Source organism: Temnothorax americanus, unplaced genomic scaffold (genome assembly GCF_048541705.1).
Source record: "Temnothorax americanus isolate GAGA-0224 unplaced genomic scaffold, ASM4854170v1 Scaffold3, whole genome shotgun sequence".
NCBI lineage: Eukaryota > Metazoa > Arthropoda > Insecta > Hymenoptera > Formicidae > Temnothorax > Temnothorax americanus.
In genome coordinates, this window is record NW_027509442.1 from 6,992,921 (window position 1) to 7,010,882 (window position 17,962).

General features: G+C 35.5%; 2 protein-coding genes across 5 annotated transcripts; one reads left to right on the top strand and one right to left on the bottom strand.

Annotated features, from left to right (window-relative positions):
• Nucleotides 1-204: 204 nt before the first annotated feature.
• LOC143900257 (glucocorticoid-induced transcript 1 protein) lies at nucleotides 205-10,478 on the top strand. 3 transcript variants are annotated; one of them, XM_077411383.1, is made up of 9 exons: nucleotides 205-857; nucleotides 2,005-2,162; nucleotides 2,290-2,390; nucleotides 2,485-2,627; nucleotides 2,708-2,874; nucleotides 3,292-3,421; nucleotides 3,946-4,026; nucleotides 5,165-5,300; nucleotides 5,382-10,478. In XM_077411383.1, the coding sequence occupies exons 1-9, from the start codon at nucleotides 623-625 to the stop codon at nucleotides 5,563-5,565; spliced, it is 1,335 nt and encodes a 444-aa protein (XP_077267509.1). In that variant the 5' UTR covers nucleotides 205-622; the 3' UTR covers nucleotides 5,566-10,478. The 3 variants fall into 3 exon arrangements, with proteins under 3 accessions (XP_077267509.1, XP_077267510.1, XP_077267512.1); XM_077411386.1 differs by lacking the exon at nucleotides 205-857 and adding an exon at nucleotides 873-1,165; XM_077411384.1 differs by lacking the exon at nucleotides 3,946-4,026.
• Nucleotides 10,479-11,046: 568 nt separating this feature from the next.
• Nucleotides 11,047-17,220, bottom strand: LOC143900243 (sorting nexin-29). 2 transcript variants are annotated; one of them, XM_077411351.1, is made up of 12 exons: nucleotides 16,955-17,220; nucleotides 14,985-15,229; nucleotides 14,442-14,743; nucleotides 14,237-14,359; nucleotides 13,613-13,862; nucleotides 13,402-13,531; nucleotides 12,965-13,206; nucleotides 12,433-12,648; nucleotides 12,207-12,363; nucleotides 11,981-12,121; nucleotides 11,755-11,894; nucleotides 11,047-11,371 (listed from the first exon to the last, which is right to left on the bottom strand). In XM_077411351.1, the coding sequence occupies exons 1-12, from the start codon at nucleotides 16,955-16,957 to the stop codon at nucleotides 11,287-11,289; spliced, it is 2,034 nt and encodes a 677-aa protein (XP_077267477.1). In that variant the 5' UTR covers nucleotides 16,958-17,220; the 3' UTR covers nucleotides 11,047-11,286. The 2 variants fall into 2 exon arrangements, with proteins under 2 accessions (XP_077267477.1, XP_077267478.1); XM_077411352.1 differs by lacking the exon at nucleotides 16,955-17,220 and adding an exon at nucleotides 16,733-16,751.
• Between the last annotated feature and the right edge of the window lie 742 nt (nucleotides 17,221-17,962).

The following is a 17,962-nucleotide window of genomic DNA, read 5'->3' on the forward strand; positions in this document are numbered from 1 at the left end:
CGAGACGCCGATAGGACGCTAGCTACCGCACTCGGGGCTGCTACGGTGGTAGTGAATGGAACGCGGTTGTGCCTCGCGTCCTCGCGTAGTACGACGCTCCGCGGGCGCCGCCGCCAGCCGCCACCAATGGCCAGCGAGTACGGGCGGTCACGTGACGCGCGTGCCGAGCCAGCAGCAGAACATTGCAAATGACAAGACCAATAGGGCATTGTCGTCGCTCGTCGCGCCGCCGTCGCCGCTGCCCTGCCGTCGCGTCGTCGCCGTCGCTCGAGATCGAGAGTACTCTCCGGGCCGTCGCGCGTGGAAAATTCACCCTCCCCGGTGAAAGAGCGCTCGGCGCAGGTGCCTCCACATCGGGACGCCAGGCGTCCCTGAAGCAGCCCGTAGCCCCGTGCCCCGTAGTTCGTAGTCGGTTGCGCGCGCGACTCGTCAGCGAGCTCCCGCGCCCTGAGAGAAAAAGAGCGTGAAAGAGAGCGGCCGCCAGCCGAGAAGGAAGCCGCCGCTGCCGCCAGGTGCGCGTCCGCTTCGGTTCGCGCGCGCGGACCTCGCGAATCGCCGTCGCCGTAGGCCGTAGCCGCCGCCGCCGCCGCCGCCGCCGCCGCACCGCGAAAGCGAGAGGAAGATGTCGAGCTCGCAGCGTATGCGAAAGTCCTCGCCATGCTCGAAGCAGGGCCCGATGCGCGCCACCCTGCCCGTGAGCTCGCTGATGAGGCAGGGCCGGCAGAGCAGCAGCCTCCGCAAGAGCAACAGCAACAGCCCCACCGTCTCGCCGACGAACGCGGTCTGGCGGGCGCGCATCTCGCCGGAGACGTCGTCTTCCTCGGGACAGCGGAGCCCCGGATCCCTGTCCTACAAAGGTACGGTCGATCCCCCCCTTCCCCCTCTTTCTCTCTTTCTCTCTCTCTCTTGCTCTCTCTCTTTCTCGCTCTCGCTCCCGCTCCTCCCCCCTTCGAGCCGCGGGCTCGTTCTTTGTGCTCGTGGAGTTTTGATCGAGAAGCACGTATTCGCGCGCGCGACCCCCTCGAGGCACCGGAGTCGTCGTCGTCGCGGAATATCTGATCCTGGGTGACGATGACTCCGGGGCTCGAAGGAACTGCCGGTGCCGGTACCGTCACTCGTCCTTCGAAAGGCACGTAATCCATGGGGATTCTGGTCCAGTTGAGAGGTACGCAAATCATTCGAGTGCTCTGTGCAAAATTAATATTTGTTGAAGCATCTTTTTCATAGGACGTCTTGCGTTACTACTCGGTTCAAGGTACGTCAGCTACGAAGAGATTACCGCAAATGGGAGACGGTCTGTCTGATCAAAGTACTTCCCGAGTCTTCAAATTGTTTACAATTTGACACAAGGTTCTCTTCTTTTCGTTATTTACAATGCAGAATGGAAAAAAGAAGAGAATATTTCTTTTCTTTATTATTATTCAACCAAGTGTGTGTGTTTACGTAACGAACAAAATTTTCTTTTTTTGATATAACAAATTTACATAATGAAGAAAATGTTCTTTTTTTTGTACGATTGAATTGCCTATTCCAAATTTGTTCATTTGTTGTCTGGTAAGTATCTGATGGTTAATTTGTATCAACTATATCATAATATGTTTATATTGTTTATAACTTCCTTTCTACAATCCACAAATGTGTTTTGCTCCGGTTACTCTCAATTATACACACTTTTCTGTTTTGAGGAATAAAATTTACTTTTGCGAAAAGTAATTTGATTTTTATTTCTATGTAATGCTGCGTATGCATCGCATCACAACTACAGTGACCGAAGAGACATTTTTAGTTCGGTTACACTATTTGTTATTTTTATATCTATATGTTTTCTTATTACTTTATTTCACAAATACAACTTTTAGTTCCAGTAACCGAAAACAATGCTTATAGTTCGGTCTGGTGCGTGTATCTATTTTTGCACTTTAATCTTGTAATTTGTTAATTTCAGATTGAAATATTTTTACGTCATCGTCTTCTCGCTCAATTGAATATTATTATATTTTACAGCCAAATCAAAAACATTGAGCGGCCGCTGTAGCGATAGCTTAAGTGGAAGCCAGAGCATTCGACGGACGGCATCTCTAGATACCATCTATTTGAAAGGACAATGGCCACGTGACTCCTATTATATGCATTCCAGTCTTTTGGTGGACAAATCTACTCAGGTGCGTATATCTTGTTTCTTGCAAAAATGTTTACACAAAAACTTAAGCAACGTTACGTTTGCGTCGCATAACGCTTGTTTGGCATTCGTTTGGTTTGATTCACATGTATCTCTTATCTTTATTATAGACGGAAGAATGTCCCAATGAGCCAAGAAAGATGCATACACGTCATCCTACCGAACAAACTGTCACCGATGAGAAATTGGAGAAAAATTACTTCAGGCATCGGTATGTGTGTTCATATCGTTGACTGTGTCTTCTTTTTTCTTCTATATACGTTTATTGGAAAATCTAAATCTGTTTTATTACATTTTTATCGTAGATTACAACGTACAAATAAGGAAGGTACTAGCAGTAGAGAGCGAACAGCGGCATTCGGACTAATAATGCCAGGTGGCCCACCACCCGCACTTCCCGGAGATCACTCAGTACTTTTGCCCAGTATTGCTTCACAGACATCCATGCGTGAGTAACTTTTCGAAAGCTCTTTGTTCTATTTGCAAGATTAATTAAACATTTGTGTTTAATATTCGTTATCTTTGCAGACAATCAATTTAGCTTGAGTACAAAAGCAAGTCCCATGAATATTCCAGTGAAACCAATAAGGCCTCCAATGCGTTCGTCTATCGAAGGACTCAATCAAGAAATTGAAGGACTCGTGCTCAAAAATACAGCGAACAACAGCGATGCGGACCATCCAGTAGAAGACAAGGTAATGTACAAAATTTCTAGTGTACATTAATAGAATTCGATATATATATATATAAAATTTAAATAAGATAGAATAAATATTTATTTGCTATTTATGTATCTTGTTTGGAAAAAGGCAGAAATCTTGTTTAAAGAAATATGCATTTAAAATTATATTTCATCTTTTTATTATTTTCGCAACGAGTATTTATATCTATGTGGTGCCTTTTATCTCGAATACTTGTACTTATATCTGGGTACTGAAAATGTAAATTTACAATATCGTTAATTACAATAATTATTCTGAAAAGTATTTTGTAAGATAAAATAAAAGTTTCAAATTACATGTTTCGTAAAATGGAGTTTTTGCTTGTGTGTTCTTTTTTAGCTTTTGCTTTATATTGCTTTCGATGATAAGTTTGAAATTTTTTTTCTTTAGTATGCACGATATCGCGAGCAAATTACACCCGAAGGACATCGCGCCCCTCTAGCAGACTTATTGCGGGCCACTCGGAGTGTCAACACACAAACACCGGCTACCGACCTTCCCTCCAGTTCTTATTCTTCAGGTAAATTATGCAATGACGTCTTTGTGCTTAATTGATTTTCAGGTATACGTGGTGATTGTATATAATGATGACGATGATATAACGATAATTATGATTGTTATATAAATATGCAAAAGATTTTCATAATAGTATAAGCTCTAGTATGAGCTCTTCAAAAGATAGCTGAGCATTAGCCAAGAAAATCGAGCTATTTTAAGATTACGTTTACTCTATATGTAGAGTGAATCTCTTAATGATAATTGGAAAAGTAATGATTCTACACATTAAAAAAAAACGATAAGTGGAACATATAGAATAAAATTTCTAAATACGAAAATTTGTAAAAAAATTAAGTTTGTGTAAAAAATTTTATTCTATTTTTTAACTTCTTTTTATGTATGAGAGAGATGATACCCTTCCGGTTATCATCAATTAAGCCAGTTATAGCCAGCTTGTATATATACATACATATATTCTTTCTGGCTATATATAAATGCAACAATATAAATAACACACTAACTGAAGGTGTGTGCCTGTTGAGACAGGCCCTCCATCTAGGAATTCTGACTCTCCGCTGATTCCTGGTGTTATGGATGCGTCCCGTCCGCCTAGCGATCTCTTACAAGGTTGGAGCATATTTGCGGAAAGATTTGATTTTTCGTTTTCACAGATCTCATTTAACAAATTTGTTTGTGTTTTTAATCCTTCGATTTGATTGATATTTGATTGATTGATATTACACATTGAATGACTTATACGTATCGATATATATATATGTATAAATATATATACATGTTTTACACGTATGTGTGTGTATATGTATATATGCATAAATGAGTACAGTTATATTTTTACTAAAATCCATTAAATCCAATATATCTGTTTCATATGCATGGTATTATTATCGATTTCTAAAAGATTACCATCAAGATATGTATAAAACTTAAATCTATAAAATTTAATTGTAAACTTTTAAAACTTGATCTTGTAAAAATGTAAAAGAATATTGAATTGTGTTTGCAGACAAATTTGTAGTCACGATTTTTATAATCATATTATTTCGCGATTACGAATTTCTATTCAAACTCTTATCAATTTTTTTTTAACCATCAATAACATGCATATCATTAGATGTTATAATACACAATAGGTAAACCAGATATTCTTAAACAAAATCATGTACATATACCCCTAAATTAGTTGCATGATTTGCTACTATCTATGAATGTTTTGTACACTCATTGTACATACATACATTTTATTCTTTAGAGTGAGGTATTCCTTTTGTAGGAAATATTGTTGTCAATATATTACATATTATGCACTGTACACACATAAAGATTCGAACAACAATATTACAAGTGCCCGATAATTGCGATTTAATTCAATATATTTCAGAATAGATATTAATATTTATTTTATTTTGTTTAACATCATAAGAAAGCAAAAATATTAATGTTTAATATCATATGTATACAAGATTTCTTTCTATATTTTTAATATTATTAAATGCAGTGTGTGTATATATAAAGAAATAATTTCTTTACGCATTTATTTGTTAATTTTTATTACAAAATAAACGTACACATGCCTGTTTTGCATAAATCTATACCTATTTTTTATATACGTACACTGAGCAAGCAACCATTGTGAAAATAGTGAGTGGCATGAATTCCTGTTACATATTTTCGATTGACATAAAGAACAACGTGCTCCACGAGTTACGTTTTCTACATGACTTCAACATTCTTCTTCGATTTGTAGGTGGAAGCCGTGGTTCAACACCTGAACAAGATAGAGAAGGACGTCTCGGCACTTCTCCTCACATTAACAGGTTTCTCGCGAGGGAACCGCCCGATGGCTGTGAGAAAGTCAACCTCAAATTTGTGGAAGATGCGAGGTAACGGAGATCACTCTCCCCTAGGGTATCATTTTTTACGGTTTAAATAATAACTTTTTTTTCATATTTTTATGCGCATAGGCGGCCCATGATAGATTTGAGCAAACTAGACTATTGCCCAAAGCCGTGCGTTCCAGCATTCCAGTTGAAACCCAGCTTGGGATCAGCGTTCCTGCCATTGCAACAGCCGGCCAGTCCGACAATGGTCGCCAGTGCATCACCCTCCGCGCATACAACACCGACCACACCTCCTCCAAATCCATAGTCCCACTCTTTACCTTGCGGTGTTACACTTATAAGCTCGATTAGTATATATACATATATATATTTTTTTTTAACGACCTTGTGGGTAGAAAGTGATTTACTTCGAGATAAAGGCATATAACGAAAAAGAAAAGTTACCGAACAAAAGAAAAAAAGCAGCCTGTTCCCAGTGCGTCCCGTGCGGACATTGTGCGGGCATCGTGAATTGTGTAATTAAAAAGAAGTTGCAATTGCACCGATAAAAAAAAAGAAGTATTGGAAGACATTTGAGCTCCGTTATAATGATTGAAACAATAATAAATACGAGGAACAATAATTTGTGATAACTAAAAGAAAAAAACAAAAAGAAAAGAAACGACAAAAGGTTTAGGAATGAACATTGTGTTCTACAGGGAAAAAAAGACTAATGAAATTGCGTATTCTAAATTTAGTGCTAAAATGTGCTAAACGACTTTAGTTTTGTATACACGGATAAATATTCAAAATGATAAAAAGGTATTAAATTTCATTGTTAAAATGGACAAAATTCTACGGATACAAAGAACAGAGCACGTGTTCACAATATATATATGCATATGTACGCATATGTATATATACATTGCTACTTGTCTCTATAATGTTTTATTAGATCTTCATTGCTTGAAGTAACTCAATTACATAGTGACAGAGATGAATCACTTGTTAGGATTTTGTATCGTTTTGTATTATTACTTGTATGCTAAAAATATTCTCATACTATTATTGTACAAGGAACTAAAAAATGATGTATCCTTGTGTGTGTATGTATGCGTGCGTGCGTGCGCGTGTCTGTTTTACAGAAGTGGCTTTCCTAGAACGTTGTTTTTGATGTGAGATAGACACGGGCGATCGATTGTCGTGAAAATTTCTTTGGAGCTACACATATAGAAACACATTTTAATGGATTTATTTTTGATAAACGGAATTAAGTAAACTATAAATTTTGAGATCGAAAGTGAATTCGATATTTTTTGAAGTATTTCATACTTTATTCGGAATTAATAATGCCTCATTTTTATATTCTGTCTTGCGACAATACCGTAGGATTACAATGTTTTTGGTTTGTCTTATATTAAATTGCAATCTGAATATGTACAACCAATACAACATACAATGGCAGGTTGATGAATGTATGATGGGATGAGTCTAACGAGACATGGATATGTGAACAGAAACAGAACAAAAACAATGAGAGTGATAATACTAAATATTGATTGACGACATATGCTTTCGCCAGATGGTATCAGATGTGAGTAAAAACGGCTTCCTAATCTGGCACGGAAGAAGGGTGTGCGTGTATTTGTATAGACGTGGAGAATTATGCTGAAAACATATGATCTGCGTTCTATACAAGCAAAAGTATGCGTGTGTTGTAATATCAGAATCCTGATTAAGCCATTCACACGAATAACTTTGGAAAGAAATCGACTAACACAAAGCAAAATCAATTTCAGCGCGTAAAATATTTGCTCAAACGCAGTACGATTATCAATCTTTATGTTACATTAGATTAAACAATTAGCAATTCAAGTAGAAAAGTTGTTTAAATTTTTATCGAAAGCATTTATTAACAAAAATAAAAAAAAAATAGATTGTTATATAAGGTACGAACGTGAGAAAAAGAAGTTGGAAGTTATTCGTGGGATAAATGGGTTAAATTATTTTTCAGAATACGCAGACATAGCGACTCAAGAAGTTCTAGTTCATTTTTTGCTTTCTAATACGAAAAGAGTTTTTGCAAACGGTTTTTTAGTTACTGTCTGTGAAAAATAAGAATCTTGATAGCGTGTAAAGTCAAGAGCAGAAGGAACGGTTTTTTAAATACGATAGTAATATACTTTCTAATAATGTAATGTATATCTAGCTACAACAGTGAAGAAAAAAAAAGAATGTTAACACATAAGTACCTGGCACACCGGTCTATGCTCTCTCTTATCCAGCTCACTAGGAAGTTCATGCCTTAGAATGCGTGGTAAGGTGTGCTACATAGACAGGAAGGTTAATCAGAGAGTCAGGATACACACAAAAAAAATGCACTGGCTAGTTAAAGTGTATACAATACAAAGATACTGTAGTATTTACTAGTTTAAGAGAACTTCGTTTTTATTTATTTTGCTACAGATCTAACAACTCGTACCACCACTTTGTCGTATTATCTGAGTGTGAAGCAGCTTCTGAAGAGAAAGAAAACGTACTCAACTACTTCAATCTGTTTGTGCTTCGAATGGAGAATGGTTCCGACGTAACGCGACGACAATGTATGATTAACGTTAATGAATAAAATGAAAGAACAGGTTTTCGTACTTTTAATAATGAGCAGTAGATGAAAAAGAAGTGATTTCAGCAAACGCTAGCCTCGTTATTTTCACCGCACTTTGTCAAAAGACTCCACTCTTTAACCTTCGTGTACTTGCATAATGTGTTATCGTTATTGTTAACTTTTGTTGTCAATTCCGTAAGCAGAGTAACGCATATGAAGACTGCTGGAACTGAGAATATTACCTGTTATTCGGATAAACCTAAAAAAAAAAAAGAATCTAAAGTTAAATTAGGCTCAAATCATACCGATTACTTATGCACGAGTATAAATATACTTGTGTAATTTATTAAATAATCTCTTTACGTCACTATTGTTCGGTACATTCTCTCTACATATCTAAATCTGAGCAGGCTTCAGAAACGGCAAAATGATTATGTCAATTAAAAATTCATTTAACCCTAGGACAGTCTAGATGTGTTGTTGCAGTATCTTGCACAAAAAACGAAAAATATTGTTGACCGTATATTGTAATTTGTAAGATGCTCAGAATTATACAAACTTTTCAGTACATAAAACATGTATGTGTATAAAATATTTTTAAAAAAATTTTATATACCTGCTGAAATTAAATGCAACTTTTATATTCACTGTTTTATAATAAATATATAAAACATTATTTATTTATTTATTTATTTTTTTTTTTTTTTTTTTTTTTTTTTATTCTATTAGGTTACTGTCGACCTACTTTCTAGAATTCAGTATTGCTTGTGTGCGCAAATATGTCTTCTAAAATATTTCGATGTACCGAGCAATGTATTTGTGCTGTTCGAATGGTTCATATATATTTGCTAAAATAATCAAACTTTGACATTTTTTATTCAGTTAAAAGTAACAAAGCTTACGTAAAAAAATAAGCACTTTATTTCATTTTTTTAACACATATGTCATGGTTTATACATATAAAATATTCATAACGGTTATTAACCAATTAATATTTACAAAATTAAAAATTCTATAATTTGTTACATGATCTGTATAGGTTCGCCAACTTGGCCTTATAAATACGGATATATTTGAATTTCTAAAATAACAAACATAATCGTCTTATAATTAGTCATGTCTTATAATTAGTTGTGACGTTCTCAATATTCTAGAAGAGTATCTTACAATGCTACTTATATGATACTATTGTTTTCTATTTTATCTTTGTAGATTGAACAGTTGGAATTTGTTTAGTTTCTAGCTGGTCCTAGGGCTAAATCAAAATTAGTCAGAGAAGAGAAATAGAGCATGTAAATAATAAGTTAACGCTTCTTGTACTAACCATTTCTGATACAGAACATAGCGATGCATATTTTCACAAAATTAAATGAAAGTTTAATGTTTTGATGAAGCAACAACAGCACGTTGATCAATGTATATATATTAATGTGTACATATACAAAAATAATTTCGTGCTCATATTTTTGCAATAATTACTTATCACTTAGTAACTCGTTTTTTTCGCTTACAAGATGTTCCTGGATTATTTTCGAAATACAAAAATTGATGTTAAGTGATAATTTTACTTCACATTTTCATAAAGAGAAGAAAATTTATTTCAATTTTCAACAAGAAACTATGATCTACATATATTATTCTAGAACAACCTGTATATTCTTATTCGTCACGATTTATTGGCTTAGTAGTCTTGCAAAAAAATTTCAATATTACGACACTTTCATTCGATCTAATATACGATTAGTGCGATTACTTTATTAAATGTCTCTTTTCGTAGTATTTTAACAATATTTCAATTAACAATATTCTCGCACGCCCGATCAATTATCACAAATATGTATTCAGGAATTGTATAAAAATTATATAAAACAAAGTTAGTATTGAGAAAATATTAGATAAAATTTCGTGCTTTTTAATATCTATATTGAGTATTTTGACATGTTACACGATTAATTTGAACATGAAATTTGTCAAATTCTGTCATTCTTACTGGTTGTTTGAGAAAATAACATGGATGGTTTAATAACGATGCTTACGATGAATATGATTATATTATAGTACTGCGATTGTGATGTAATGTAATTTAAGCTCATGATATTTCGTTCGGCCATTGAGATAAACACATCGACTGTTGCATGATGGCTTCACAAAATGATATAATTATTACTGATCTTTGAAACGTTAATAATAATAAGTATATTTGTAACTTGGAGCGTACCATGCCATTAAGGAAGAAAGAACTTCTCTCAATATGGAAAGGTGAGCACAGCCAAAGTGTTGCCTAGTACAAATATATTGTAAAAAAAATGAATTGTTGTTTAAATGAGCCGAAAGTGCTACTTGCGTTTTGCGCAGATTTATTTCGAGATACACTTATCGATATCCTTGATCTCATGAGTCCTCTTAATATTATCTTACCTCTCCATAGTGAGAATATCTTATGTAAGTTATCAAAAAAATTCATGGTTTTTACATGCGCGATTAGTTGTACTCTGATTTACCGGCATAATATTATACGTACTTATTCCGATAACAATATGCACCTTTATTTTTGTCATAAAGGATAAATGGAAAAATGTACCTTTTTATATTACTATTAAGACGCCTTACGTAAATAAACTTTTTAGAAAACGAGATAGATATCTTGTAATTTCATACGCATTAAACTTTGTTATCGTAAGTAATAATTTATTTAATATGTTTCAATCTCACACGCACACACACACACACACACACACACACACACACACACACACACACGCACGCACGCACGCACGCACGCACGCACGCACGCACGCACGCACGCGAATAAGTTCATATTATTTATCAGTTGTTTCTCTTCATTCTTAAAGATTACGATATATATCTGAACAATATCATGTTTCATTCAGCCAACTGGTATACATTTGTATTTTTTAATCGCTTTTAAACTGTCATGTTCATCCAAATTTATATTGGAGCGAACATAATTTATATTTTATTACTATTATTATTTTACAGCATTTAACTATATTCAATTTAATTGAATCAATTATATATTGGATTTCATAGATCAATAACAAATACTATTAATATTGCGTTGGAGTTAATAAAAATAGTGTAATTTATTATTTTTAGACTTTCTTTTATAATTAAATCGATAAGATTTCAAATTAGGATAATAATTTCTTTTGGTAGTAAAACATTAAAAAATATAAATCTTACTTGCATAGAAAAAACCAGCTTTTAATCATTTTTGCTACATGTTAATCTTGTACACATGCTGGCATCATATATGTATAGTCACATGTGCATAGATATATTCTTATTTACATAAGTACACGCAACAATGCTTATTTGCTTAATTATCAACAGTGTATATTGTATATAACAATACTAGTCAGACGCAATTAAATAAAAATTTCTTTTTCATTATGTACAAATTGTCTATAAAAATTGTCACGATTATAAACCCATATATTGAGGGGAGGAAGAAAAAGTATTTCTTGCAGAATTATTTTTCCTCGATTCCTCAGCGTTAGGACTATCACTGAAAATAAAAACTAATGATAATATTTTGGCAAAAAAGTGTAAAAATATATTGAAAAAATTTTTTATCTTTTGAAGATAAAATTTTAAGGTAATCTGAATCCGATGATCTGTCTTTGCACTACCTACGTGCTAAAAGTGACAAATTCTGATATATATCATTATTCAAACAAATGCGAAAGTTATGTACTTAATTATATTTAGCGCTAAGTATAAATAGTTATATTTGGCGCTAGATTTGTGCGAGCGGATATATTTCTATAGTTATATAAATAAGAAATGTCTTAAATTTGTAGCAGTATTGTCTAATGGTTAAATTATTTGTACCACTACTGGACAGCGGCGATTTTGTCAAAAATGATTCTTATAAACTAAATAAGTTACCCAAAGAAAGGCATCAGAGACACGAGCGTCTGCCTGGTCGGCCTACACGCAAATACAGGTGAACACTGCGCTACGCGTCCGACGATTCGTCGTAACCATTGCTGCAGCTTTTGCCGTCGTTCTTCCACAAATTTTGCATCCTAAAGGTAATTAATAATCACTTGTTACGTCGAAATACTTTTACGATTACACTACGAATTTACGCTTTAATATATTCATAGCTTACCTTATTTCCTATCGTTTTCTTCGGTGGAAATTCGAAAGTTGTAACAATAGTATCATGTTTCTTTAGCTCTCTATAAAGCGTGTAAAATTGAGCATATCGCCGATAAATGTTCCACTCTATGTCCCTTATGCGCACATAAATCTATGTTCAACACAATGAATATGCACATTAAATGAGAATCATCTTGACAAAAAGATTTTAGTACGAACATGAAAGATGATCGTACTTGATAAACATGATGGATGTCAGATGATTGTCCCGTAAGAAACGCTGATGGAATCCATATGTGAATGAGACACGGTGGTTCCGCAGGTAAGTCGTCCTCGTTCAACGGCCCTCGGAGACACTCCAATTCTGTTTGCAGCATCTTTACTAATCTATCCCTGTATAAAATTTGATATTTATAAGGAAATATTACCACGAGGTTACTCGCACTTTGCATTAATGCACACCTGTTTGTCAACTGCATTGTTAATCTGGCATTAAACTCCATTAATTCAGCATGCATATCTGCAACTTGTATTAACTTCTCTTCATATTGTCTCGCCTCATTGTGATAGTCTAACGATGGATCTTCTTCAGACACCGTCGTAGAATTGGAATCTCGTCTTAACATCTGAACAGCAGTGACATACTTACGCAATTGCTGTCGTAAGAGTTCATTCTCTCTGTGTAATTAGAAGCGAGTCAAATCAATACAAATTATACTATTTGATGTATCTATAACTACTATTAAAATAATACAAATTATACTACTTGATGTATCGGTATCTATCAACAAATATATAGAATGAATCACATGACCTAATTCTGGTTATATTTTTTCTTTTGATTGATAATTCAATTTAAATAAATCTACAAATTATAATGATTATATTGATCACTCTCTCTTTCTCTACGTAAAAATAATATCATCTTTATATATGTATCTATATATCTGCAAAATAATTGTTTATACATTAATTAATAAATAGTCTTGATTACCTATTCAATGTTTGCAACTGTAATTCATGTTTTTCCAGATAACGTTGATGTTGTCTTTGGAAACGAGCTAATTGCAATCTGCTTGTTATAGCATCTTCCCTAGCTTGTTCCAGCACTTCCGTCATAGCTAAAAGCCTTACGCGTAATGTATCTACATCTAGATTCTCTGGATCTATATGGAAATCTAAACCAACCAATGGTTCGGTTGCCTCCAGTGCAGGTTCTGTTACTTCCGATGAATCCTAAATGGAAATAAAAAATAAAATAAAAAGATAAACTTTTGCACGTTTTGACCATATTGTTCTTAATGTAAACTTTGATAAATATCATAAATATTTGCGATATATTGACAAAATCTGTCTTGAACTTTCACACCTTTATAATAATAAGAAAATATGTTAAATTTTTTGTTAAAATTAATTAAAATGTAAACTTACGTCTAAGTAATTTGGTAGAGTGACCAACATATCATCTAATGTTTGATCAAGTGATGAAATGGGTACAAGGCCGCCTAAATTACCAGTATCCATTACAGGGGTCAATATTTTCTCTTCTTCTAAAGACTCACTGTAGAAAACATTTTATGGAAAAATCACCTTGTATCTATAATATTATTATTGATTATCAATTATTACAAAAGATATCTACCATTGTTCCCACTCCGAAAGTTTTGTATCGATCGCTGTGCTGTCATTGGAATCTACTTGAGGTTGACAATCTGATAAACACGGGGAAGTGGAATCTTTAGTCGGCGTTACTGTAGGAGAACTGGGGCATGTTGCTGGAGCGCTAATAGAAGTTGTAGTTTCCTTGCGTTCTTCTTCTTCATTGTCATCAAAAGAAATTATACGAGTTTGTACTTTCTTTTTCCGCTTTTCTTGTTCAGATGGAAGAGATTCTGTTCAACAACAATTAGCATAATAATTAATCATAAAAACTCAAGCGCAAAAGTATAAAAACTCAATACTAATAACTTAAAAATTTTGTTCATTGTGGTGTAAGAAACTAAGTTTTCCACCCAAGTTTTGTTTTAATTTTTAATTAAAAAATTGCAAAATTTTGAGGTCGGGAAATTTCTTTCTAAACAGGGAAGTAGTAGTGAAGCGAGTAATGACTATTTTAATTAATAAATATTATTTTTGAAACGTTGTATATGTATAATTTAATTTTGTAACTTTTAGCAGATATGAGAAATATTCTCAATTTAGTACCTATATTTAATATAGTATAATAACTACATAGTACAGTACTATATAGTACAGTAATACATACCTGGTATTACTGTAGAAATAATTGGCTCTGATCGCGCGTATCTATTTCTGTCTATTCCTTTTCCGTTTAGGTCATCAAGTTCCTCATTGTCCGTTCTTATAGCAAATAAAATTGTACCAAGTCCTAATAAGTATGATGCGTATAAGATTAATTGAATATTTTTTTATAGAAATCAAATACAAAACAATAATTAAAAAATAAATACCTGCGGCTACATTAGGTAACACCGAACTTTTTTCCTGATCAAGTAAAAAGGCCCATTCTTCGTAAAAAGGAGACAGGGTGCTAGGATTTACGACAGCATGTAAATGCCGTTCGAGAGATCTTTCATTTAGGACAGCTCTCAGCCATGCTCTGCCTCGACCATAATCCGTATGAACTTTTTTCAATATACTAAAACGTTCCTGTTCATGCCAAGTGAGTTGATCCTTTACGCATGGCCAGAATGCTATATCGGCTATATTGCCAGGTTTTGTATTGCCACCAGAAACCAAATCAGATACATGCCTACAAAACAAATATAAGCAAAAATCTTTAATGCAACATACTTTTATCGTAATTTAAAGTACGATCGTTTACGCTGGAAATTTATCGGTAGAGAAATATCCATGTATTTATCGTCCCGTTGAGTCACGTTGTAGATAGCGCGTGTGCTCTGTTTTATGACCTTGTATGTTTATGCAAGAAATACACAGACAGAAAAGAAGATAAATACATATAAACCGCATTGCGATAATATAAACGTTACCTGAATGCTGAGTTAATTTTTTCTATGTAATTTGTCTTTAATCCATGACTAAAAATCAATTCGAATATATGGCAGAGCTTAGCTACGCATGCTTCTGATTCTGTGGCTAATTCCGCACGTCCACCAAATCTGACATGGCATTCTTTTGCAGACGCTAATAGATCCTCCAATAATTTCTCTTTTTCGGCTGCATGATCTACCACATTATGCGTATTCGGCACTATCGCTGACATAATACGCAAAGCCTAGGAAGATATTTAAAATAACAGTTTAAGAAACACATAAAAATTAACAGGAATCTTAATACTTCTTAAATTTTTAAAATTAATAACATAGATACTTGTATAATAATACGGAAGATTGTATCATTATTACAAGTTACAAAAGCTTTACATTAGAACTATTTTTTAATTGTTCAACTATTTAATTAACAATGTATATACGTTCTAAACATAGTTTTACATATATACATAATCGCACCCCGAGAAAAATACTGTCACAACTAAAAAATTCACACTTTTTAGAAGGGGAAAAATAAATTTAATTCAATTATTTTAAATTGTTTTAAATTTATTCAATTATTTTAAATTATTTTAAATTGGGGAAAAATAAATTTAATTCAATTATTTTAAATTAAGATAACTAATGTAATTACAATTGTGATATTTTGTTATAACGAAACTTGTATACCGTTTCTTGAAGAGTCTGCTGTGATTCACTTGTCAATTTGCTTAGCGACACTACAGCTGCATTTCGATGTTCACCGTCAGTACTAAAAATCTATATTTTTCTATAATTTTACATCACGTATACGTATATTATAGATTTTCAGCATTTGATAGTAAATACCGGAATGCAGCCTATTCATCCTGGAAACCGCAACGTAACTGGTGTAAAAGAATAAGGACACTTCTGTCTTTTGCAGCAGATTTCATATACAGAAATGTAAGACTATTGTAGCACATAGATAACAATTTAGACACATTTTTTATGACCTTAACACAAAATCAAAATTTTTTTAGTTGCGACAGTATTCTTCTCGGGGTGAAATATGTATATATTTCAGATATTTTAAAATATTCAGGGATTTATAAATATCGGAGATCTTTAAAGCAACTATAATTATTTAAACATTTTTAAATTCTATTAAAATTCTCCCTAAAATTTACTTAAAATTTGATCTATCGTGACATTATCGATAACGAAAGTTATATTTTTTCAATATTACAGAAGTAATATTTTAAAATTTACTAAACAAAAAAATGTTTACGTTTACACATTCTAAAAAAAACAAAAAACAAACAAAAAAAAACAAAAAAAAAACAAAAAAAAAACATTTCACAAATACACAAAGACCCAATTATATGCAGATAAGAAAAAAAATACATAGGTAATTTAAAGAAATCAATTTATGAAAAAAAGAATCATGGTAATATCATTTACACAACGTTCGTTCGCATAACAGCAATTTGTAAATTGGAAAAAATCATGCAATCTCGACACAAAGAAATACGTCGTCGAAGCGTTATTGCATTTCTTGTAAGTCATTACGCCTTTTCAGAGAATCCATATAAATTCCTGGCGCGATTTGACGATCCGGATTCGCACGCGACGTACCCACACAAAACAATCTGCCATTGAGAAATTTGTGTAGCGTCGATAATTAATGAATCACCGCGGCGGGTATCGGGACCGATCGCGATCGCGCGAATTTCTCCAGATTTCTCCCGGATACTCCGTGTACGTACGTCTTTACGCGATGTGTATCCGTATCATTTGCGATAATCGCGAGCCACGATTAACGCACGGCGCACGGCCCGTCGCGTCGCGTCGGCCGTGATCGCTCAATCGGCTCAATCGCTGCTGGCGCGTCCGACATCAATGACACGCGACACACGACGACGCACGACCCACACGACGCGCGTAGAGGGAAACAAAGGGGGACTGGACTGTGGCGGTGGCGAGCTTACCATTTAAGCGACCCAGTGAGCGATCGCCGATCGCCGTTCTCGATTTGCTTTCACGAGCGGGGATCGCCAGCGTTCGTCGGCGATTCTCGCGACTCAGCGAGACGGAGACGGTCGTTGTATACGTACGCGTAACGCGGGGGGAAACCCGCGGGCGGACAGGGACTAATCGTCACTCTCGAGACACGGTGGAGACACGACGATACGTCGATGTCGTCGATGCGTCGTCGCCGTCGCGTCATGACATCTCACCACATCTCACGCGCAAATGTCCGCTCGCGACTCGCGACTGCACGGGAACGAGACGATCGCGAGGACTCGCGACTCGCGACGCCCAGGGGCGGAACTGACCGAACTGACCCGCGTGCCGCGTACCCATCGCCAACGCTGCCAATTGCAGAGCAACACATTCCGTTGGTTGCTCCGTCGGTGCTCGCTGCTGCCTCGCTGCTCGCCATCGGCGGGGAGCATCGGAGCATAGACGCGTCAGCGCGATTAGATGCGCCGCGTTGAAAAAAAGAGCGACGGTGCGGGTTGCACGCGCGACCGGGCATATGTTAACGGCGTCGGCGACGCTGATTGGCCGAGCGGGCCGAGCTGCCGAGAGAAATATATCTCGACGTGGGAACGCGACAAATCTGTTTGCGCTGCGATAATTGATAATTGTCGGTATATTGATAATTGACAAATCCGAGAACGGAATCTTATCTGCTTGTTTCACTCGCATTTTCTGACGTTTCGCGCGCTTCTGAATCGAGAGTGCATAAAGTGCAAGTGGTGCGAGTAGAACGAACAACGAACATTGGGATCTGTTGACCGTTGACTCCGCGTCCGCGCCACTCCGCGCGGACGTTGCGAGTTGCGACTTGCGACGAGTGCGGGTAGCAAATGGAGTTGTCAATTGTGATCCCGTATTTAACCGTATTTGATTATTTGACAGTCGCCTGTAGCACCGATTCGGAGTACGCGTCGAAGTTTCGGCAACTCGTCTAAACGCCTATTTCGTGCGAT

Bases quoted from the DNA above. Each gene is read 5' to 3' on its own strand.
- LOC143900243 (XM_077411351.1), bottom strand. The intron at 14,360-14,441 runs GTATTTATTTTT...CATACTTATTAG, and splicing joins GTTACCTAATGTAGCCGCAG to GACTTGGTACAATTTTATTT. The intron at 12,364-12,432 runs GTGTGCATTAAT...AATTTTATACAG, and splicing joins ACAATGCAGTTGACAAACAG to GGATAGATTAGTAAAGATGC.
- LOC143900257 (XM_077411383.1), top strand. From the start codon at position 623: ATGTCGAGCTCGCAGCGTATGCGAAAGTCCTCGCCATGCTCGAAGCAG. The intron at 2,391-2,484 runs GTATGTGTGTTC...TTTTTATCGTAG, and splicing joins AAAAATTACTTCAGGCATCG to ATTACAACGTACAAATAAGG. The intron at 3,422-3,945 runs GTAAATTATGCA...CTGTTGAGACAG, and splicing joins CTCCAGTTCTTATTCTTCAG to GCCCTCCATCTAGGAATTCT.